At 48.0% G+C, this 21006-nt stretch overlaps 1 protein-coding gene across 1 annotated transcript; it reads right to left on the bottom strand.

Annotated features, from left to right (window-relative positions):
- Positions 1-12271: 12271 nt before the first annotated feature.
- LOC135513493 (perforin-1-like) lies at positions 12272-15824 on the bottom strand. The gene is made up of 4 exons (XM_064936372.1): positions 15795-15824; positions 14275-14437; positions 12672-12791; positions 12272-12507 (listed from the first exon to the last, which is right to left on the bottom strand). The coding sequence occupies exons 2-4, from the start codon at positions 14425-14427 to the stop codon at positions 12364-12366; spliced, it is 417 nt and encodes a 138-aa protein (XP_064792444.1). The 5' UTR covers positions 14428-14437; positions 15795-15824; the 3' UTR covers positions 12272-12363.
- Between the last annotated feature and the right edge of the window lie 5182 nt (positions 15825-21006).

The raw sequence follows: 21006 nt of genomic DNA, 5'->3' as shown, positions 1-21006 counted from the left end.
ACCTGCATTGCTTGCTGTTTGGGGTTTTAGGCTGGGTTTCTGTACAGCACTTTGATATACAGTGGGGAGAACAAGTATTTAATACACTGCCGATTTTGCAGGTTTTCCTACTTACAAAGCATGTAGAGGTCTGTAATTTTTATCATAGGTACACTTCAACTGTGAGAGACGGAATCTAAAGAAAAAAACCCCAGAAAATCACATTGTATGATTTTTAAGTAATTCATTTGAATTTTATTGCATGACATAAGAATTTGATCACCTACCTACCAGTAAGAATTCCGGCTCTCACAGACCTGTTAGTGTTTCTTTAAGAAGCCCTCCTGTTGTCCACTCATTACCTGTTTGAACTCGTTACCTGTGTAAAAGACACCTGTCCACACACTCAATCAAACAGACTCCAACCTCTCCACAATGGCCAAGACCAGAGAGCTGTGTAAGGACATCAGTGATAAAATTGTAGACCTGCACAGGCTGGGATGGGCTACAGGACAATAGGCAAGCAGCTTGGTGAGAAGGCAACAACTGTTGGTGCAATTATTAGTAAATGGAAGAAGTTCAAGATGACGGTTAATCACCCTCGGTCTGGGACTCCATGCAAGATCTCACCTCGTGGGGCATCAATGATCATGATAAAGGTGAGGGATCAGCCCAGAACTACACGGCAGGACCTGGTCAATGACCTGAAGAGAGCTGGGACCACAGTCTCAAAGAAAACCATTAGTAACACACTACGCCTGTCAGGATTTGGCCAGGGTTGTTCCGGGTTTTGGTCACTAGATGTCCCCATTGTGCTTTTTGACCTTATGTTTTTTCCCTTGTTCCCCATTATTATTTGCACCTGTGCCTCGTTTCCCCTGATTGTATTTAAACCCTTAGTTTCCCTCAGTTCTGTGCTCTGTGTTTGTATGTTAGCACCCAGCCCTAGTGTTCTGTGTATTCTTGTCGATTCTGGTGGATGCTCTTGTGGAATTCTGTTTTTGTTTTTGAGTATCTCTTGAGGCTTTTTTGTGCTATTCCTACCACCTTTTGGATTTGCCATTTTTTGTATTGAAGGACTTCTCCTTTTTTACTTTATTAAATACACCGTCTTAAGTACTGCTGTGTCTGCCTCATCTTCTGGGTTCTGCTGACTATTCGTGGCTCAGTTGGTTAAGTGACTGTTTCTCACTCCGGAGACCCAGGTTCGTAACCGGGTCCTGACAGAAACACAGAGCCAAAAATGAAACCAGAGGCAGCCAGTTCCCAGGACCTTTTTGCCATGCTGTCCCACCACCAGGAGACTGTCCAACGCCACGAAGCCGCCCTGGTTCAGCAAGAGGCCTTAATGGCTAGACATTCTCATCTTCTGTCGGAGATGCTGACTTCCATTAAGCAAATATCTGATCGTCTTACCCCGGCAACAGTTCCCGTCCCAGTACCTCAGATTCACGTACACATGGCAGTTAACCCCCTGGCTGAACCTCGTCTTCCACCTCCCCAACGGTTCTCAGGTGATCCAAGTGCTTGTAAAGGGTTTCTCACCCAATGTTCTCTCTCCTTTGAGCTACAACCCTCGTCGTTTCCCACCGACCGGTCTAAGATCGCTTATATCATCACCCTGCTGTCGGAAAAAGCCCTGGCCTGGGCTACTGCTGTGTGGGATGCCCATAGTTCCTGCTGTGCCAGCTACTCTGCCTTTGCTGAGGAATTCAAACGAGTGTTTCAAGGCCCAAGCAGTGGTTCTGACTCAGCCAAACAGCTCCTGACTCTCCACCAAGGTTGGCGCAGCGTGACGGACTATGCCATCCAGTTCCGCACGGTGGCAGCAGCAAGTGGCTGGAACAACGAGGCGCTCACGGTGTGCTTTCTGAAAGGCCTTTCCGACACTATCCAAGATGAACTGGCCACTCGGGAACCACCGGACAATCTCGAGTCCCTGATCAAGTTGGCCTCACGCATTGACCAGCGTCTGAGAGAGAGAGAACTCAACCGTAGACCTCTAGCCCCTATCAGTCCCAGCTCCGAGTCCCCACCTTTATCCTCGCTGGCTCCATCGGAACCCATGCAGATTGGACGCATCTCCCAGGCTGAGAGAGACCGCCGGATGAGGGAGCGACGCTGTCTATATTGCGGCAAACCGGGCCATTTCCGTTCCACGTGTCCCGGGCTCCAGGGAAACGCTCTGTCCCGTACAGACCGGGGGGAACTGTAACGGGAAACATAACCTCCTCCCATCCGTCCAACTCCCGTCTGCTCATTCTAGTCACCCTCTCCTGGGACAACCACAAGCTTCACCTTCAAGCCTTGGTAGACTCTGGAGCCGCAGGTAACTTCATGGATGGTGTCTGGGCGAAGGAGAATGGCGTTCCCTCTGAACCTCTAAGTGAACCCATGAGGGTCACTACATTGGATGGAAGCCCTTTGGGATCTGGACTTGTCACTCATGTCACTACCTCCTTGCGACTTTCAGTTTCACAACACCAGGAATTGATGAACTTTCATTTGATCTCCTGTTCCGAGTTCCCTCTCGTCCTTGGATACCCCTGGCTTCACAGCCATAACCCTCACATCGACTGGTCTGTGGGCACTATCAAGCAGTGGGGTCCTACGTGCCAAGCTACTTGTATTTTCCAGAATTCCCCGAGTTCTACTCCCGAGTCTTTAGAATCCATCGACCTGACCCGAGTTCCCGAGTGTTACCATGGCCTCAAACTGGTGTTTAGCAAACAGAGGGCCACCATGCTACCACCCCATAGACCTTACGATTGCCCCATCGACCTGTTTCCGGGAACTTGCCCCCCCAGGGGTCGGATCTTTTCCCTATCTCCACCCGAACGAGCTGCTATGGATACCTACATCAAGGACGCTCTGGAAGCAGGCCTCATGCGTCCATCCACCTCCCCGGCGGGAGCAGGGTTTTTCTTTGTGGCCAAGAAAGACGGTGGATTACGTCCTTGCATCGACTACCGGGGACTCAATGCCATAACCGTCCGTAACCGTTACCCGCTACCCCTTATGGCCACAGCCTTCGAGCTGCTCCAGGAAGCAGTTGTTTTCACTAAGCTTGACCTGCGGAACGCATACCATCTTGTGCGGATCAGACCTGGTGACGAGTGGAAGACCGCTTTCAACACGCCTACTGGTCACTATGAATACTTGGTGATGCCCTTCGGCCTGACCAACGCCCCAGCGGTGTTCCAAGCGCTCATAAACGATGTGCTTAGGGATATGCTTAACATATATGTGTTCGTTTACTTGGATGACATCCTCATCTTTTCGAGCTCCCTTCAAGAACACACTAAGCATGTCAGACAAGTACTCAAACGCCTCCTGGACAGCCATCTGTACGTTAAGCCGGAAAAATGTGAATTCCATTCATCCCGAGTACAATTCCTGGGATTTGTAGTGGAACCCGGTCGAGTCCAAATGGACCCCAGGAAGGTAGGGGCGGTAGCGGATTGGCCCACCCCCAAATCCGTTAAGGAAGTTCAGCGTTTCCTGGGCTTCACAAACTTTTACCGCAAGTTCATCAAGAACTTCAGCTTGGTGGCAGCCCCTCTCTCAGCTTTAACCAAGGGTGGCAATGCAAGGTTTTTGTGGGGAAGAGAAGCTGAGACGGCCTTCCAAGGACAAGCAGCGCGTTCTCTCTGCTCCCATCCTGATACTACCGACTACGGATGAACCATTTGTGGTGGAGGTAGACGCATCAGAGGTTGGTGTTGGAGCTGTCCTGTCTCAGAGGGGTGAAGACAAGAAGCTTCATCCGTGCGCTTTCTTCTCACACCGGCTTACCCCGACTGAGAGGAACTACGATGTGGGGGATCGTGAACTCCTAGCGGTTAAGATGGCATTGAAGGAATGGAGACACTGGCTCGAGGGGGCTTCTCACCCGTTTCAAGTGCTTACGGACCACAAAAATCTGGAGTATATCCAGCAGGCGAAGCGGTTGAACTCTAGACAAGCTAGATGGTCTCTTTTCTTCAATCGATTCCAGTTTATCCTCACCTATCGGCCCGGGTCGAAGAATCTCAAACCGGATGCCCTGTCCCGAGTCTACGCTCCTGCCATTCGAGATGACACGGACATGCCTGTCCTTCCTGCTGCTAAGATTGTGGCTCCGATCTCGTGGCAAGTTGAGGATACCGTGAGACGTGCTCAAGCTAGTGAACCGGAGCCGAAAGGAGGTCCTGCCAATCGGTTGTTTGTCCCCAAGGCAGTGAGGACTCAGGTCCTTCTGTGGGGGCACTCCTCTCGCCTCACCTGTCATCCGGGCGTAGGTCGCACCTTGGGGTTCATCCAGCGTAAGTTCTGGTGGCCTACCATAAGAGAAGACGTTGCCAATTTCGTCAATGCCTGTCCCGTGTGCTGCCAGGGCAAATCTTCTCACCTCCGCCCTCAAGGACTCCTTCACCCTTTACCTGTTCCCCACAGACCCTGGTCCCATATCTCATTGGACTTTATTACTGGACTTCATCCATCCCATGGCAATACTACTATCCTAGTCATAATCGACAGGTTTTCTAAGGCGGCCAGGTTCGTCCCTCTGACTAAGTTACCTTCTGCCAAGGAAACGGCTGAGTTGGTAATTAATCATGTGTTCCGAGTCTTCGGCATTCCTCAAGATATGGTTTCTGACAGAGGTCCCCAGTTCGCCTCAAGGTTTTGGAAGGCCTTCTGCCAACTCATGGGGGCTTCTGCCAGTCTATCTTCAGGGTACCATCCGGAGTCCAACGGCCAAACAGAGAGGATGAATCAAGAGCTGGAAACCACCCTCCGATGTATGACTCGTGACAACCCGTCCACATGGTCATCCTTTATTGTTTGGGCCGAATACGCGCACAACACCTTGCGCTCCTCCTCCACTGGTATGTCCCCGCACGAGTGTCAGTTTGGCTATGCTCCTCCATTGTTCCCGGACCAGGAGGCAGAAGTCAGAGTGCCTTCAGCCTTGAAGTTCGTCAGACGCTGTCGGCTTATGTGGAGGAAGACCCGTCTTAATCTTATGCGTTCCTCACAGAGGTACCAACAACAAGCCAACAGACGTCGCCGTCCCGGGCCTACCCTGCGCCCCGGCCAGAGAGTCTGGCTCTCCACAAGAGACTTACCTCTACGGGTGGAGTCTCGCAAGCTGTCCCAAAAATACATCGGTCCCTTCAAGGTTGCCAGGAGAGTTAACCCAGTTTCTTATCGCCTACACCCAGATCCCTTAAGATTAATCCCACATTTCACATTTCATTGTTAAAACCTGTTGTTTTTTCTCCCCTTGTCCCGGCAGACAGACCTCCCCCTCCGCCTCGTGTCATTGGAGGCCAGCCGGCTTATACCGTCCATCGGATACTGGATTCCCGCCGGGTGCAGCGGTCCTGGCAGTATCTGGTGGACTGGGAAGGCTACGGTCCCGAGGAGCGCTCCTGGGTTCCTGCCAAAGACATCCTGGACCCTGACCTCATTCGTCAGTTCAGGGCCCTCCACCCTGAGAGAGCTGGTAGGAACGTCAGGAGCCGTTCCTAGGGGGGGGATTCTGTCAGGATTTGGCCAGGGTTGTTCCAGGTTTTGGTCACTAGATGCCCCCATTGTGCTTTTTGACCTTATGTTTTTTCCCTTGTTCCCCATTATTATTTGCACCTGTGCCTCGTTTTCCCTGATTGTATTTAAACCCTTAGTTTCCCTCAGTTCTGTGCTCTGTGTTTGTATGTTAGCACCCAGCCCTAGTGTTCTGTGTATTCTTGTCGATTCCGGTGGATGCTCTTGTGGAATTCTGTTTTTGTTTTTGAGTATCTCTTGAGGCTTTTTTGTGCTATTCCTACCACCTTTTGGATTTGCCATTTTTTGTATTGAAGGACTTCTCCTTTTTTACTTTATTAAATACACCGTCTTAAGTACTGCTGTGTCTGCCTCATCTTCTGGGTTCTGCTGACTATTCGTGGCTCAGTTGGTTAAGTGACTGTTTCTCACTCCGGAGACCCAGGTTCGTAACCGGGTCCTGACAACGCCGTCATGGATTAAAACCCTGCAGCGCACGCAAGGTCCCCCTGCTCAAGCCAGCGCATGTCCAGGCCCGTCTGAAGTTTGCCAATGACCATCTGGATGATCCAGAGGAGGAATGGGAGAAGGTCATGTGGTCTGATGAGACAAAAATAGAGCTTTTTGGTCTAAACTCCACTCGCCGTGTTTGGAGGAAGAAGAAGAATGAGTACAACCCCGAGAACACCATCCCGACCTTGAGGAATGGAGGTGGAAACATCATTCTTTGGGGATGCTTTTCTGCAAAGGGAACAGGACGACTGCACCGTATTGAGGGGAGGATGGATGGGGCCATGTATCGCGAGATCACTCTAGAAAACACACTAGAAAACACTCTACATTTTCCAAAACTGTTAAAATAATATATGTGAGTATAACAGAACTGATATGGCAGGCGAAAACCTAAGGACAATCCATACATGATGTGGGATATTTTTGATATGGGTACTTTTCTATTGAATGCCTAGACAGTATCTAAATGGTTAGGACCCAGATTGCAGTTCCTATGGCTTCCACTAGATGTCAACAGTCTCTAGACATTGTTTCAGGCTTGTATTCTGAAAAATGAGGAAGAATGAGACCATTTTCTATGTACGTGGACTGTAGAATGAACCAGAGCTAGTTTTCGCGTGTGACAGATTGCGCGCCGTTCGTTGTTTTTCCTTTCTATTGCAGACGCTATTGTCCGGTTTAAATATTCTAGATTATTTAGACTATAGACAAGCTGGGGTTTAATTATAAACATCGTTTGACATGTTTCGACGAACTTTACTGGTACTATTAGGATGTATTCGTCTGCATGTCATGTCTGCCTTTGAGCCAGTGGATTACTGAACAAAACGTGCCAACAAAACAGAGTTTTGGGACATAAAGAGGGACTTTATTGAACAAAAAATGTCTTGTGTAACAGGGACTATTGTGTCTACAACCATATGAAGATCTTCAAAAGTAAGTGATACATTTTATCGCTATTTCTGACTTTTGTAGCTCCTTTACTTGGTTGTAAAATGTTTGTAAAATGCTTTTGTATGCGGGGCACTGTATGCGGGGCACTGTATGCGGTTCCGGGTTGGAGCGAGCGGTCGCATCTACACTTCGGTCCGCAGGTAGTATAACTTTTCATTACATTTTCATTACATTTCATTATAGTACAATGGTTTGATTTGTCTAATCTTAGCAATTTCTTCTTAGCTAGCTACATAGCCGTCTTTGTATCAAAGATAATTGCGTAATTATCGTATTTCGTCGTCCTAACGTAGTCTACACTGCTATCTGCCCAGCAGCTAGTTAACGAACACCAGCACTGTAGAAACTATTCACTCAACTGAACGACTCGATTAGTGTAGTGTTAGCTAGCTACATAGTTGTCTTTGCTGTCTTCGTATCCAAGATAATTGTGTAGTTTAGAGTGTGTAGACTTAGAGTGATTATCTTAATTTACCGAGGTTAGCTAGCCAGCTATTTGTCGTCCTTAACGTAGGAGATACTGCTAGCTAGCTAGCCAACAGCTAGCCAACGTCTACCGAATAGAACTTCAACAACCCGGTCAACATTCCGCTTCGCTCCACAGGTAGTATCACATTTTCATTTCACTTCATTACAGTACAACGGTTTGATTTGTTTGATCGTAGCTAGCTAGCTACATAGCCGTCTTTGTATCTAAGACAATTGTGTAGTCTAGAGCGATTTTCTAGGTTAGCTAGCAAGCTATTGTCGTTCTTTTAACGTAACGTAACGTAATCAACACTGCTAGCTAGCCAGCTAGCCCCCGAATAGCAGCACTGTAGAAACTATTACACTCGACGGAACGACTTGATTAGTGTAGTGTCAACAACGCAGCCACTGCCAGCTAGCCTACAAAGTCAACAACGCAGCCACTACCAGCTAGCCTACTCCAGCAGTACTGTATCATTTCAATCATTTTAGTCAATAAGATTCTTGCTACGTAAGCTTAACTTTCTGAACATTCGAGACGTGTAGTCCACTTGTCATTCCAATCTCCTTTGCATTAGCGTAGCCTCTTCTGTAGCCTGTCAACTATGTGTCTATCTATCCCTGTTCTCTCTTCTCTGCACAGACCATACAAACGCTCCACACCGCGTGGCCGCGGCCACCCTTATCTGGTGGTCCCAGCGCGCACGACCCACGTGGAGTTCCAGGTCTCCGGTAGCCTCTGGAACTGCCGATCTGCGGCCAACAAGGCAGAGTTCATCTCAGCCTATGCCTCCCTCCAGTCCCTCGACTTCTTGGCACTGACGGAAACATGGATCACCACAGATAACACTGCTACTCCTACTGCTCTCTCTTCGTCCGCCCACGTGTTCTCGCACACCCCGAGAGCTTCTGGTCAGCGGGGTGGTGGCACCGGGATCCTCATCTCTCCCAAGTGGTCATTCTCTCTTTCTCCCCTTACCCATCTGTCTATCGCCTCCTTTGAATTCCATGCTGTCACAGTTACCAGCCCTTTCAAGCTTAACATCCTTATCATTTATCGCCCTCCAGGTTCCCTCGGAGAGTTCATCAATGAGCTTGATGCCTTGATAAGCTCCTTTCCTGAGGACGGCTCACCTCTCACAGTCCTGGGCGACTTTAACCTCCCCACGTCTACCTTTGACTCATTCCTCTATGCCTCCTTCTTTCCACTCCTCTCCTCTTTTGACCTCACCCTCTCACCTTCCCCCCCTACTCACAAGGCAGGCAATACGCTCGACCTCATCTTTACTAGATGCTGTTCTTCCACTAACCTCATTGCAACTCCCCTCCAAGTCTCCGACCACTACCTTGTATCCTTTTCCCTCTCGCTCTCATCCAACACTTCCCACACTGCCCCTACTCGGATGGTATCGCGCCGTCCCAACCTTCGCTCTCTCTCCCCCGCTACTCTCTCCTTTTCCATCCTATCATCTCTTCCCTCTGCTCAAACCTTCTCCAACCTATCTCCTGATTCTGCCTCCTCAACCCTCCTCTCTTCCCTTTCTGCATCCTTTGACTCTCTATGTCCCCTATCCTCCAGGCCGGCTCGGTCCTCCCCTCCCGCTCCGTGGCTCGATGACTCATTGCGAGCTCACAGAACAGGGCTCCGGGCAGCCGAGCGGAAATGGAGGAAAACTCGCCTCCCTGCGGACCTGGCATCCTTTCACTCCCTCCTCTCTACATTTTCCTCCTCTGTCTCTGCTGCTAAAGCCACTTTCTACCACTCTAAATTCCAAGCATCTGCCTCTAACCCTAGGGAGCTCTTTGCCACCTTCTCCTCCCTCCTGAATCCTCCTCCCCCTCCCCCTCCTCCCTCTCTGCAGATGACTTTGTCAACCATTTTGAAAAGAAGGTCGACTTCATCCGATCCTCGTTTGTTAAGTCAAACGACACCGCTGGTTCTGCTCACACTGCCCTACCCTGTGCTCTGACCTCTTTCTCCCCTCTCTCTCCAGATGACATATCGCTTCTTGTGACGGCCGGCCGCCCAACAACCTGCCCGCTTGACCCTATCCCCTCCTCTCTTCTCCAGACCATTTCCGGAGACCTTCTCCCTTACCTCACCTCGCTCATCAACTCATCCCTGACCGCTGGCTACGTCCCTTCCGTCTTCAAGAGAGCGAGAGTTGCACCCCTTCTGAAAAAACCTACACTCGATCCCTCCGATGTCAACAACTACAGACCAGTATCCCTTCTTTCTTTTCTCTCCAAAACTCTTGAACGTGCCGTCCTTGGCCAGCTCTCCCGCTATCTCTCTCAGAATGACCTTCTTGATCCAAATCAGTCAGGTTTCAAGACTAGTCATTCAACTGAGACTGCTCTTCTCTGTATCACGGAGGCGCTCCGCACTGCTAAAGCTAACTCTCTCTCCTCTGCTCTCATCCTTCTAGACCTATCGGCTGCCTTCGATACTGTGAACCATCAGATCCTCCTCTCCACCCTCTCCGAGTTGGGCATCTCCGGCGCGGCCCACGCTTGGATTGCGTCCTACCTGACAGGTCGCTCCTACCAGGTGGCGTGGCGAGAATCTGTCTCCTCGCCACACGCTCTCACCACTGGTGTCCCCCAGGGCTCTGTTCTAGGCCCTCTCCTATTCTCGCTATACACCAAGTCACTTGGCTCTGTCATAACCTCACATGGTCTCTCCTATCATTGCTATGCAGACGACACACAATTAATCTTCTCCTTTCCCCCTTCTGATGACCAGGTGGCGAATCGCATCTCTGCATGTCTGGCAGACATATCAGTGTGGATGACGGATCACCACCTCAAGCTGAACCTCGGCAAGACGGAACTGCTCTTCCTCCCGGGGAAGGACTGCCCGTTCCATGATCTCGCCATCACGGTTGACAACTCCATTGTGTCCTCCTCCCAGAGCGCTAAGAACCTTGGCGTGATCCTGGATAACACCCTGTCGTTCTCAACTAACATCAAGGCGGTGGCCCGTTCCTGTAGGTTCATGCTCTACAACATCCGCAGAGTACGACCCTGCCTCACACAGGAAGCGGCGCAGGTCCTAATCCAGGCACTTGTCATCTCCCGTCTGGATTACTGCAACTCGCTGTTGGCTGGGCTCCCTGCCTGTGCCATTAAACCCCTACAACTCATCCAGAACGCCGCAGCCCATTTGGTGTTCAACCTTCCCAAGTTCTCCCACGTCACCCCGCTCCTCCGCTCTCTCCACTGGCTTCCAGTTGAAGCTCGCATCCGCTACAAGACCATGGTGCTTGCCTACGGAGCTGTGAGGGGAACGGCACCGCAGTACCTCCAGGCTCTGATCAGGCCCTACACCCAAACAAGGGTACTGCGTTCATCCACCTCTGGCCTGCTCGCCTCCCTACCACTGAGGAAGTACAGTTCCCGCTCAGCCCAGTCAAAACTGTTCGCTGCTCTGGCCCCCAATGGTGGAACAAACTCCCTCACGACGCCAGGACAGCGGAGTCAATCACCACCTTCCGGAGACACCTGAAACCCCACCTCTTTAAGGAATACCTAGGATAGGATAAAGTAATCCTTCTCACCCCCCCCTTAAATGATTTAGATGCACTATTGTAAAGTGGCTGTTCCACTAGATGTCATAAGGTGAATTCACCAATTTGTAAGTCGCTCTGGATAAGAGCGTCTGCCAAATGACTTAAATGTAAATGTAAATGTAATAATCGCATGGTATGCTTTCGCCGTAAAACCTTTTTGAAATCTGACACAGCGGCTGGATTAACAAGAAGTTCATATTTAAACCGATGTCTAACACTTCTATTTTTTTATGAATGTTAGACTATTTCTGTATTTTGAATTTGGCGCTCCTCAATTTCACCGGAATTGGGGGTACAGTGGTTTACCTCCACTGTACCCGCACCCTACCATACCCTATTCTAATCTATTCTACCACGCCCAGAAATCTGCTCCTTCTATTTTCTGTACCCAATGCACTAGATGACCCGTTTTGATAGCCTTTAGCCGTACCCTCATTCTACTCCTCCTCTGGTCATCGGGCGATGTTGAGGTTAACCCAGGCCCTGCGTGTCCCCAGGCACTCTCTTTTTTTGACTTCTGTAACCGTAAAAACCTTAGTTTCATGCATGTTAACATCAGAAGCCTCCTCCCTAAGTTTGTTTTACTCACTGCTTTAGCACACTCCGCCAGCCCTGATGTCCTAGCCGTGTCTGAATCCTGGCTTAGGAAGGCCACCAAAATTTCTGAGATTTCCACCCCCAACTACAACATATTCCGTCAAGATAGAACTGCCAAAGGGGGAGGAGTTGCAATCTACTGCAGAGACAGCCTGCAAAGTTCTGTCATACTTTCCAGGTCTATGCCCAAACAGTTTGAACTTCTAATTAAAAAAATTATTCTCTCCATTAATAAGTATTTTCCAGCTGTGCCCTGGACACCATATGTGAATTGATTGCCCCCCATCTAGCTTCAGAGTTCGTTCCGTTAGGTGACCTAAACTGGGAAATGCTTAAGTGTCTACAGACTATTCCCACATTCTCAAAAATATAAATATTGTTTAATTCTCCAATTTCGGGGATTAGGAGTTTTGGGAAGAATAATGTCTTTGTTCTCCACGGTCTCTCTCTCTCCACTCCATGGCAGTGAAGAGAGAGAGTTGTGATGTTGTGACACTGTAAATGTTATATGTCGAATGGTTAAAGGTTTTGACATAAAATCTCAAATCTAGTAGAAATATTGATTAACTATTTTAATATGCTGTGTACCATCTTCTAAGGCATCTTCTGAGAAATAAAACAATTCAGAAACATGATTAAGACCGACTGAGAACATCTTGCTATAAAGCACGTTTTTTTAATGCTATAAGGAAATTAATACATGAGTGAAAGGGTGACAAAGGTCATAGGTTACAATCTAATCTAACTGTTCCATCTAGTAACTGTAGACGTAGCCGTAGCTGTAGGAGTAGTAGACGGTGCCTCTCTTCAGCTGGCAGATCTCACTGTGTGTTCCCGGGCGGATGGTGATTTTGCAGGTTCCCACCTGGTGATCTAGTCCGATGAGATCATCCCACACCTAATAATAATAATCATCATAATAACAATAATAGTACAAATCATCATAATAATCTTCCTCCTCATCATTATCATCTTCTTCATCATCGTAATAATTATTGATGGGATTTACATAGTGCTTTTCCAGTGCTCAAAACGCTTTGCATAGTAAGGTGGGAAACTTACCTCCAGTGTCAGGACAGAGTTGGGAAGGATGTCAGCAAAGTTGAACTGGTTGGCCCATATGGGGTTTTCCTGATCCTCCAGAGTGTTGCTCTTGCCATGAAAGGATGAACCGCACCACACCTAAGGAAGATAATGTTGTCATTAGACTTTATTAAACTTTTTTTTGATTATTATTGTGCTTCTTTGGGATAGGGGGCGATATTTTGACGTCCGGATGAAAAGCGTGCCCAAAGTAAACTGCCTGCTACTCAGGCCCAGAAGCTAGGATATGCATATAATTGGTATATTTGGATAGAAAACACTCTAAATTATGTCTGTGAGTAAAACAGAACTTATTTGTTAGGCAAAACCCCGAGAACAAACCATCCAGGATTATACATATTTTTGAGTTCACTGTGTTTTCAATTGGATATCTATGGTGAACTAGATTTATGAGACACCTGGTTGCAGTTCCTATGGCTTCCACTAGATGTCAACAGTCGTTAGAAATTGGTTGATGTTTTTCCTTTGAGAAATGAAGAAGTACAGCTAATCAGAATGAGAGTCAAGCCAAGTGGACTCTTGTTTTGGGCAGGAGACATGTAACTTGCTCCACTTAGATTTTTTTTGCTATTGAACACAGTATATTCCGTCTTAAATTGTATTGATTATTTACATTTTAAGATACCTTAGGTTGGATTAGGAAAGTTGATTGAAATGTTTCAACTAAGTTTACAGGTAACTTATTTAATCATTTGCAGTCATGTTGGGCGAGTTGGAACCGGTGTTTTTCTGAATCAAACGCGCCAAATAAATTGACCGTTTTTGGGATATAAAAAAGGAGTTTATCGAACAAAAGGACCATTTGTGATGTTTCTGGGACATTTTGGAGTGCCAACAGAAGAAGATCTTCAAAGGTAAGGCATGAACTATATAGTTATTTCTGACTTTTGTCTTGCCACCTGCCTGGTTGAAAATGATTGCTATGCATTTGTATGGTGAGGTGCTGTCCTCAGATAATCGCATGGTTTGCTTTCGCCGTAAAACCTTTTTGAAATCTGACACCGCGGCTGGATTAACAAGAAGTTAAGCTTCATTTTGACATATTGCATGTGTATTTTCAAGATTGTTAAATATTTAGAATTCTGTAGTTTGAATTTGGCACCCTGCACTTTCACTGGATGTTGGTCAGGTGGGACGCTATCGTCCCACCAAGCCTAGAGAGGTTTTAAATAGTAAATTATTGCTAATGTATGTACAGTTGGCTCACTTGAATGAGGAACCAGTATATGTATATTATAATTAATTAATTGATTTGATTGTTTGTTAATTTCTCTTTTACTATTACTTCACCTAACAAGTAACAAGCCAATCACTGACATTTTCATGGTCACATGTCACTGTTGCCTACTCAATATCCAAACAAATGACTGCTGACTGTCCACTGTTTACTGTTTGATTATTGCTGTGTCTCTGTCCTTCTGTGTTATGATGTCTGTCCTGTCTGTAACATCACTGTACTTCTGTTTTATCTCCCCACCTGACAGTTTGTTGTTGTAAATAAGAATGTTTCGTTAACTGACTGTTCAGGTTAAATAAAGTTGAAATAAATGAATAAATTCACCTTGACGTAAGGGCTTGGTTTTATGAACAGCCATCGTTTCAGGTTGGAGGCACGAATATCATACACTCTGACGGGACCGCCATTCAGGTCACAGTGTACAAGAGCCAGGGTGCAGAGCACCAGCAGTCCCAGGGACAGAGAGAGAGAGGCCATGGTACACAATCTGGGAGAGAGAGGAGAGGAGAGGAAGGGATGGAGGGGAGAGGAGAGGAGAGGAGGGGAGAGGAGAGGAGAGGAGAGGAAGGGATGGAGGGGAGAGGAGAGGAGAGGAAGGGATGGAGGGGAGAGGAGAGGAGAGGAAGGGATGGAGGGGAGAGGAGAGGAGAGGAGAGGAAGGGATGGAGGGGAGAGGAGAGGAGAGGAGAGGAGAGGAAGGGATGGAGGGGAGAGGAGAGGAGAGGAGAGGAGAGGAAGGGATGGAGGGGAGAGGAGAGGAGAGGAGAGGAGAGGAAGGGATGGAGGGGAGAGGAGAGGGAGAGGAGGGGAGAGGAGAGGAAGGGATGGAGGGGAGAGGAGAGGAGAGTAGAGGAGAGGAGAGGAAGGGATGGAGGGGAGAGGAGAGGAGAGGAGAGGAGAGGAGGGGAAGGGATGGAGGGGAGTGGAGAGGAGAGGAGAGGAGTGGAGAGGAGAGGAGAGGAGAGGAAGGGATGGAGGGGAGAGGAGAGGAGAGGAGGGGAAGGGATGGAGGGGGAGGAGAGGAGAGGAAGGGATGAAGGGGAGAGGAGAGGAGAGGAGAGGAAGGGATGGAGGGGAGAGGAGAGGAGAGGAGAGGAAGGGATGGAGGGGAGAGGAGAGGAAGGGATGGAGGGGAGAGGAGAGGAGAGGAGAGGAGAGGAAGGGATGGAGGGGAGAGGAGAGGAGAGGAGAGGAGAGGAGAGGAGGAGAGGAGAGGAGGAGAGGAGGGGAAGGTATAAACATGTCCATAAGAGTTTGAAACTAACACTACAAACTGTATTCTGACAGGAGTAAAAAATAGAGTTAAAAGATCAGGATATATGATCAGTATTAAGAGATTAGTCAGTGGAGGAAGAGAGAGAGATCAGTAAATGGAAGACACCTAAACAATCCTGAATCAGCAGAAATACAGGCTCTTATTCAATTGCAGATAGTGGCTTTTCAGAAGTGTGTTTGATTTACCCACCAGCGTATCCCGGATTTGTTTTTTACCTTAATTTAACTAGGCAAGTCAGTTAAGAGGAAATTCTTATTTTCAATGACGGCCTAGGAACAGTGGGTTAACTGCCTGTTCAGGGGCAGAATGACAGATTTGTACCTTGTCAGCTCGGGGGGTTGAACTTGCAACCGTCTGGTTACTAGTCCACCGCTCTAACCACTAGGCTACCCTGCCACCCCTGAGGAGGCAGCAAAAGGCTCAAAACTGTCAGTCCCATGGCTTTACACATTGAGTTCTGACAGCAAACCTGGCTGAGAAGTCATCCAGTGTACTCAACCAAAAGAGAGAGAGAGAGAGAGAGAGATAGAGAGAGAGAGAGAGGTGGAAGACTAAGATCATGTCTTACCTGGATAGTCGAGCTGGACGTCTGTCTTCCTCTAGTCACCCAACTGCTGATGGTGCTTACTGTGCCATTGAGCTGTTTATAAAGATCTCAGCCCCCCCCCCCGCACCCACACGCAGGTGGTATGTAGGACTACTTAACCAATGAGAGCACACCTTATATTACCACGAGACATATTTGAGCCTATAAGGTGTAACAACAAATTCTGATACTATCTGGAGTGCTGATTGAACAAATTGTATTCCAGATAATGTCAAAAGGCCAGCCCAGTGAATCAACAGTTAGGTGAGGGAGAGGACAATGCTAAGGGTGGACATGGTAAACAGTACTGTATAGAATCTGTAATTCATCAGTAATACCACTAATCATTATATACAGTGCATTCAGAAAGTATTCACATTACCCCATAATGACAAAGTGAAAATAGATTTTTTTTAAACATTTTAGCAAATGTATTAAAAATCTAAAACAGAAATACCTAATTTACATAAGTATTCAGCCCCTTTGCTATGAGACTCGAAATTGAGTTCAGGTGCATCCTGTTTCCATTGATCATCCTTGAGATGTTTCTACAACTTAATTGGAGTCCAACTGTGGTAAATTCAATTCATTGGACATGATTTGGAAAGGCACACCCCTGTCTATATAAAGTCCCACAGGTAACTGTGCATGCCAGAGCAAAAACCAAGCCAAAGGTTCGAAAAAAGTGTCCGTAGAGCTCTGAGACAGAATTGTGTCGACCATAAATCACATTTAAGATTCCTGGCACTGAGACCATACACCTTGACTTACCAGGACACACATCAACAGCAGGCCCAAGGACAAAGAGAGAGAGAGCGAGAGAGCTGTGAGGGGAACGGCACCACAGTACCTCCAGGCTCTGATCAGGCCCTACACCCAAACAAGGGCACTGCGTTCATCCACCTCTGGCCTGCTCGCCTCCCTACCACTGAGGAAGTACAGTTCCCGCTCAGCCCAGTCAAAACTGTTCGCTGCTCTGGCCCCCCAATGGTGGAACAAACTCCCTCACGACGCCAGGACAGCGGAGTCAATCACCACCTTCCGGAGACACCTGAAACCCCACCTCTTTAAGGAATACCTAGGATAGGATAAAGTAATCCTTCTCACCCCCCCCCCCCTTAAATGATTTAGATGCACTATTGTAGTGGCTGTTCCACTAGATGTCATAAGGTGAATTCACCAATTTGTAAGTCGCTCTGGATAAGAGCGTCTGCCAAATGACTTAAATGTAAATGTAAATGAATATGTAGCGAGGGCCAGCCGACTAGAGCATACAGGTCGCAGTGGTTGGTGGTATAAGTTGCTTTAGAGTGAAGGAGGCTTTGTTACGAAATAGAAAGCCGACTCTTGATTTGATTTTGGATTGGAGATGCTTGATATGAGTCTGGAAGGAGAGTTTACAGTCTAGCCAGACACCTAGGTACTTATAGATGTCCACATATTCTAGGTCGGAACCATCCAGGGTGGTGATGCTAGTCGGGCGTGCTGGTGCAGGCAGCGAACGGTTGAAAAGCATGCATTTGGTTTTACTAGCGTTTAAGAGCAGTTGGAGGCCACGGAAGGAGTGCTGTATGGAATTGAAGCTCGTTTGGAGGTTAGATAGCACAGTGTCCAATGAAGGGCCAGATGTATACAGAATGGTGTCGTCTGCGTAGAGGTGAATCAGGGAATCGCCCGCAGCAAGAGAAACATCATTAATATATTCAGAGAAAAGAGTCGGCCTGAGAATTGAACCCTGTGGTACCCCCATAGAGACTGCCAGAGGACCGGACAACATGCCCTCCGATTTGACACACTGAACTCTGTCTGCAAAGTAGTTGGTGAACCAGGCAAGGAAGTCATTAGAGAAACCGAGGCTACTGAGCCTGCCGATAAGAATATGGTGATTGACAGAGTCGAAAGCCTTGGCCAGGTCGATGAAGATGGCTGCACAGTACTGTCTTTTATCGATGGAGGTTATGATATCGTTTAGTACCTTGAGCGTGGATGAGGTGCTCCCGTGACCGGCTCGGAATTAAAACTCGTTTTTCAACCACTCCACACATTTCTTGTTAACAATCTATAGTTTTGGCAAGACGGTTAGAAAGCCTACTTTGTGCATGACAAAAGTCATTTTTCCAACAATTGATTACAGACAGATTATTTCACTTATAATTCACTGTATCACAATTCTAGTGGGTCAGAAGTTTACATACACTAAGCTGACTGTGCCTTTAAACATCTTGGAGAATTCCAGAAAATAATGTCATGGCTTTAGAAGCCTCTGATTGGCTAATTGACATCATTTGAGTCAATTGGAGGTGTACCTGTGGATGTATTTCAACGACTACCTTCAAACTCAGTGCCTCTTTGCTTGACATCATGGGAAAATCAAAAGAAATCAACCAAGACCTCAGAAAAAAATGGTGGACCTCCACAAATCTGGTTCATCTTTGGGAGCAATTTCCAAATTCCGGAAGGTACCACGTTTACCTGTACAAACAATAGTATGCAAGTTTAAACACCATGGGACCACGCAGCCGTCATACCGCTCAGGAAGGAGACGCATTCAGTCTCCTAGAGAGCAAAAAGTGCAAATCAATCCCAGAACAACAGCAAAGGACCTTGTGAAGATGCTGGAGAAAACAGGTACCAAAGTAACTATATCCACAGTAAAACGGGTCCTATATCGACATAACCTGAAAAGCTGCTCACCAAGGAAGAAGCCACTGCTCCAAAACCACCATAAAAAAGCCAGACTGCACATGGGGACAAAGATCATACTTTTTGGAGAAATGTCCTCTAGTCTGATAAAACAAAAATAAAACTGTTTGGCGATAATGACAATCGTTATGTTTGGAGGAAAAAGGGGGAGGCTTGGAAGCAGAAGAACACCATCATGTTGTGGTGCTTTGCTGCAGGAGGGATTGGTGGACTTCACAAAATACATGGCATTATGAGGTAGGAAAATGATGTGGATATATTGAAGCAACATCTCAAGACATCAGTCAGGAAGTTATAGCTTGGTCACAAATGGGTCTTCAAAATGGAGAATGACCCCAAGCAAACTTCCAAGATTGTGACAAAATGGCTTAACGACCACAAAGTCAAGGTATTGGAATGGCCATCACAAAGCCCTGACCTCAATCCCATAGAAGATTTGTCGGCAGAACTGAAAAAGCATATGCGAGCAAGGAGGCCTACAAACCTGATTCAGTTACACCAGCTCTGTCAGGAGGAATGGGCCAAAATTTCCCCAACTTATTGTGGCTACCCGAAACGTTTGACCCAAGTTAAACAATTTAAAGGCAATGCTACTAAATACTAATTTAGTATGTAAACTTCTGACCCACTGGGAATGTGATGAAAGAAATTAAAGCTGAATTAAATCATTCTTTCTACTATTATTCTGACATTTCACATTCTTAAAATAAAGTGGTGATCCTAACTGACCTAAGACAGGGATTTTTTACTAGGATTAAATGTCAGAATTTGTGAAACTGAGTTTAAATGTATTTGACTAAGGTGTATGTAAACTTCTGACTTCAACTGGAACAATGATGTCGCTCTTTGTCACGCCATGACCTTAGTTTGCTTTGTATGTTTATATGTTTTGTTTGGTCAGGGTGTGATCTGAGTAGGCATTCTAAGTTGTATGTCTAGTTTGTCTGTTTCTGTGTTTGGCCTGATATAGTTCTCAATCAGAGGCAGGTGTTAGTCGTTGTCTCTGATTGGGAACCATATTTAGGTAGCCTGTTTTGTCATTGTGGGTTGTGGGTGATTGTCTATGTTCTGTTGCTTGTAAGCACAGTGTTTCATTAGCGTCACGGTTGTCACTTTGTTGTTTTGTAGTGTTCAGTTTTTCCATTAAAATGACGAATACTTACCACGCTGCATCTTGGTCCTCCGATCCTTCCCGCTTCTCCTCGTCAGATGAGGAGGACGAAGACAGCCGTGACAGAATCACCCACCACAAAAGACCAAGCGACGTGTTAAGGGACTTATTATAAGCAGCGCGTTTACTGGTCAGGCACCGTGTTATGTGGTTAAGCGCACGGTGTCGCCAGTACGTGCCCATAGCCCGGTGCACTATAGGGCACCCCCCGAAAATGTAATGCGAGTGTGGGCATCCAGCCAGGGCGTATGGTGCCTGCTCAGCATGTCTGGTCGCCGGTACGCCGTTTCGGTCCAGGGTATCCTGCGCCGGCTCTGCATGCTGTGTCTCCGGGGCGCTGGGAGGGTGCAGTGCGTCCTACGCCTGCGCTCCGCTCGTGCCGGGGAAATGTGGGAGTGGAACCTAAGGGAGAGGTGCGCGTAGTAGGCACTAGATCTCCAGTGCTTACCCACAGCCCGGTTCAACCTGTGCCTTCACTCTGGAGGGTCCGGGCTCGAGTTGTTACCCAGCCTGGGGGAGTGGTGCCAAGGCTGCGCACCAGTGCTCCAGTGCTCCCCCACAGCCCGGTCCTTCAGGTGCCTCCTCCTAACATCAAGCCTCCTTGAAGTCTCCCCAGCCTGGTGGTTCCTGTGGCAGCCCCACGCACCAGGCTGTCTCTCTGTCTCCTCCCTACAGGTGCGCCCGTCTGTCCAGCACCGCCAGAGCCGCCAGTCTGTCCTGAGCCGCCAGAGCCGCCAGTCAGCCAGGAGCCGCCAGGAGCCGCCAGAGCAGTCAGCCAGCCAGGAGCCGCCAGAGCCGTCAGCCAGTCCGGAGCTGCCCCTCAGTCCGGAGCTGCCCCTAAGTCCGGAGCTGCCCCTCAGTCCGGAGCTGCCCCTCAGTCCGGAGCTGCCCCTCAGTCCGGAGCTGCCCCTCAGTCCGGAGCTGCCTCTCAGTCCGGAGCTGCCTCTCAGTCTGGAGCTGCCCCTCAGTCCAGTGGGGCCCTTTAGTATGGTTGTCAGTCCTAGGTTGGCGGCGCCGTTCCCAGGAGGCCATAGAAGCGGATTAAGACTATGGTGGAGTGGGGACCACGTCCAGCACCAGAGCCGTCACAGTGGACAGACCCTCCCCTATAGGTCCGCACCTTGGAGGTACTGTCATGCCCTGACCATAGTTTGCTTTGTATGTTTATATGTTTTGTTTGGTCAGGGTGTGATCTGAGTTGTATGTCTAGTTTGTCTGTTTCAGTGTTTGGCCTGATATGGTTCTCAATCAGAAGCAGGTGTTAGTCGTTGTCTCTGATTGGGAACCATATTTAGGTAGCCTGTTTTGTCTTTGTGGGTT

This window comes from Oncorhynchus masou, chromosome 25 (assembly GCF_036934945.1).
Source record: "Oncorhynchus masou masou isolate Uvic2021 chromosome 25, UVic_Omas_1.1, whole genome shotgun sequence".
Lineage (NCBI taxonomy): Eukaryota > Metazoa > Chordata > Actinopteri > Salmoniformes > Salmonidae > Oncorhynchus > Oncorhynchus masou.
The sequence above is the reverse complement of the archived record's forward strand: the minus strand, read 5'-3'. Positions and strand labels throughout refer to the sequence as shown.

Excerpts from the sequence above, each read along its gene's own strand:
- LOC135513493 (XM_064936372.1), bottom strand. The coding sequence starts at position 14,427 with ATGGCCTCTCTCTCTCTGTCCCTGGGACTGCTGGTGCTCTGCACCCTG. Across the intron at positions 12,792-14,274 it reads AACCAAGCCCTTACGTCAAG|GTGTGGTGCGGTTCATCCTT; the intron begins GTGAATTTATTC and ends TATCTTCCTTAG. Across the intron at positions 12,508-12,671 it reads ACTCTGTCCTGACACTGGAG|GTGTGGGATGATCTCATCGG; the intron begins GTAAGTTTCCCA and ends TATTATTATTAG.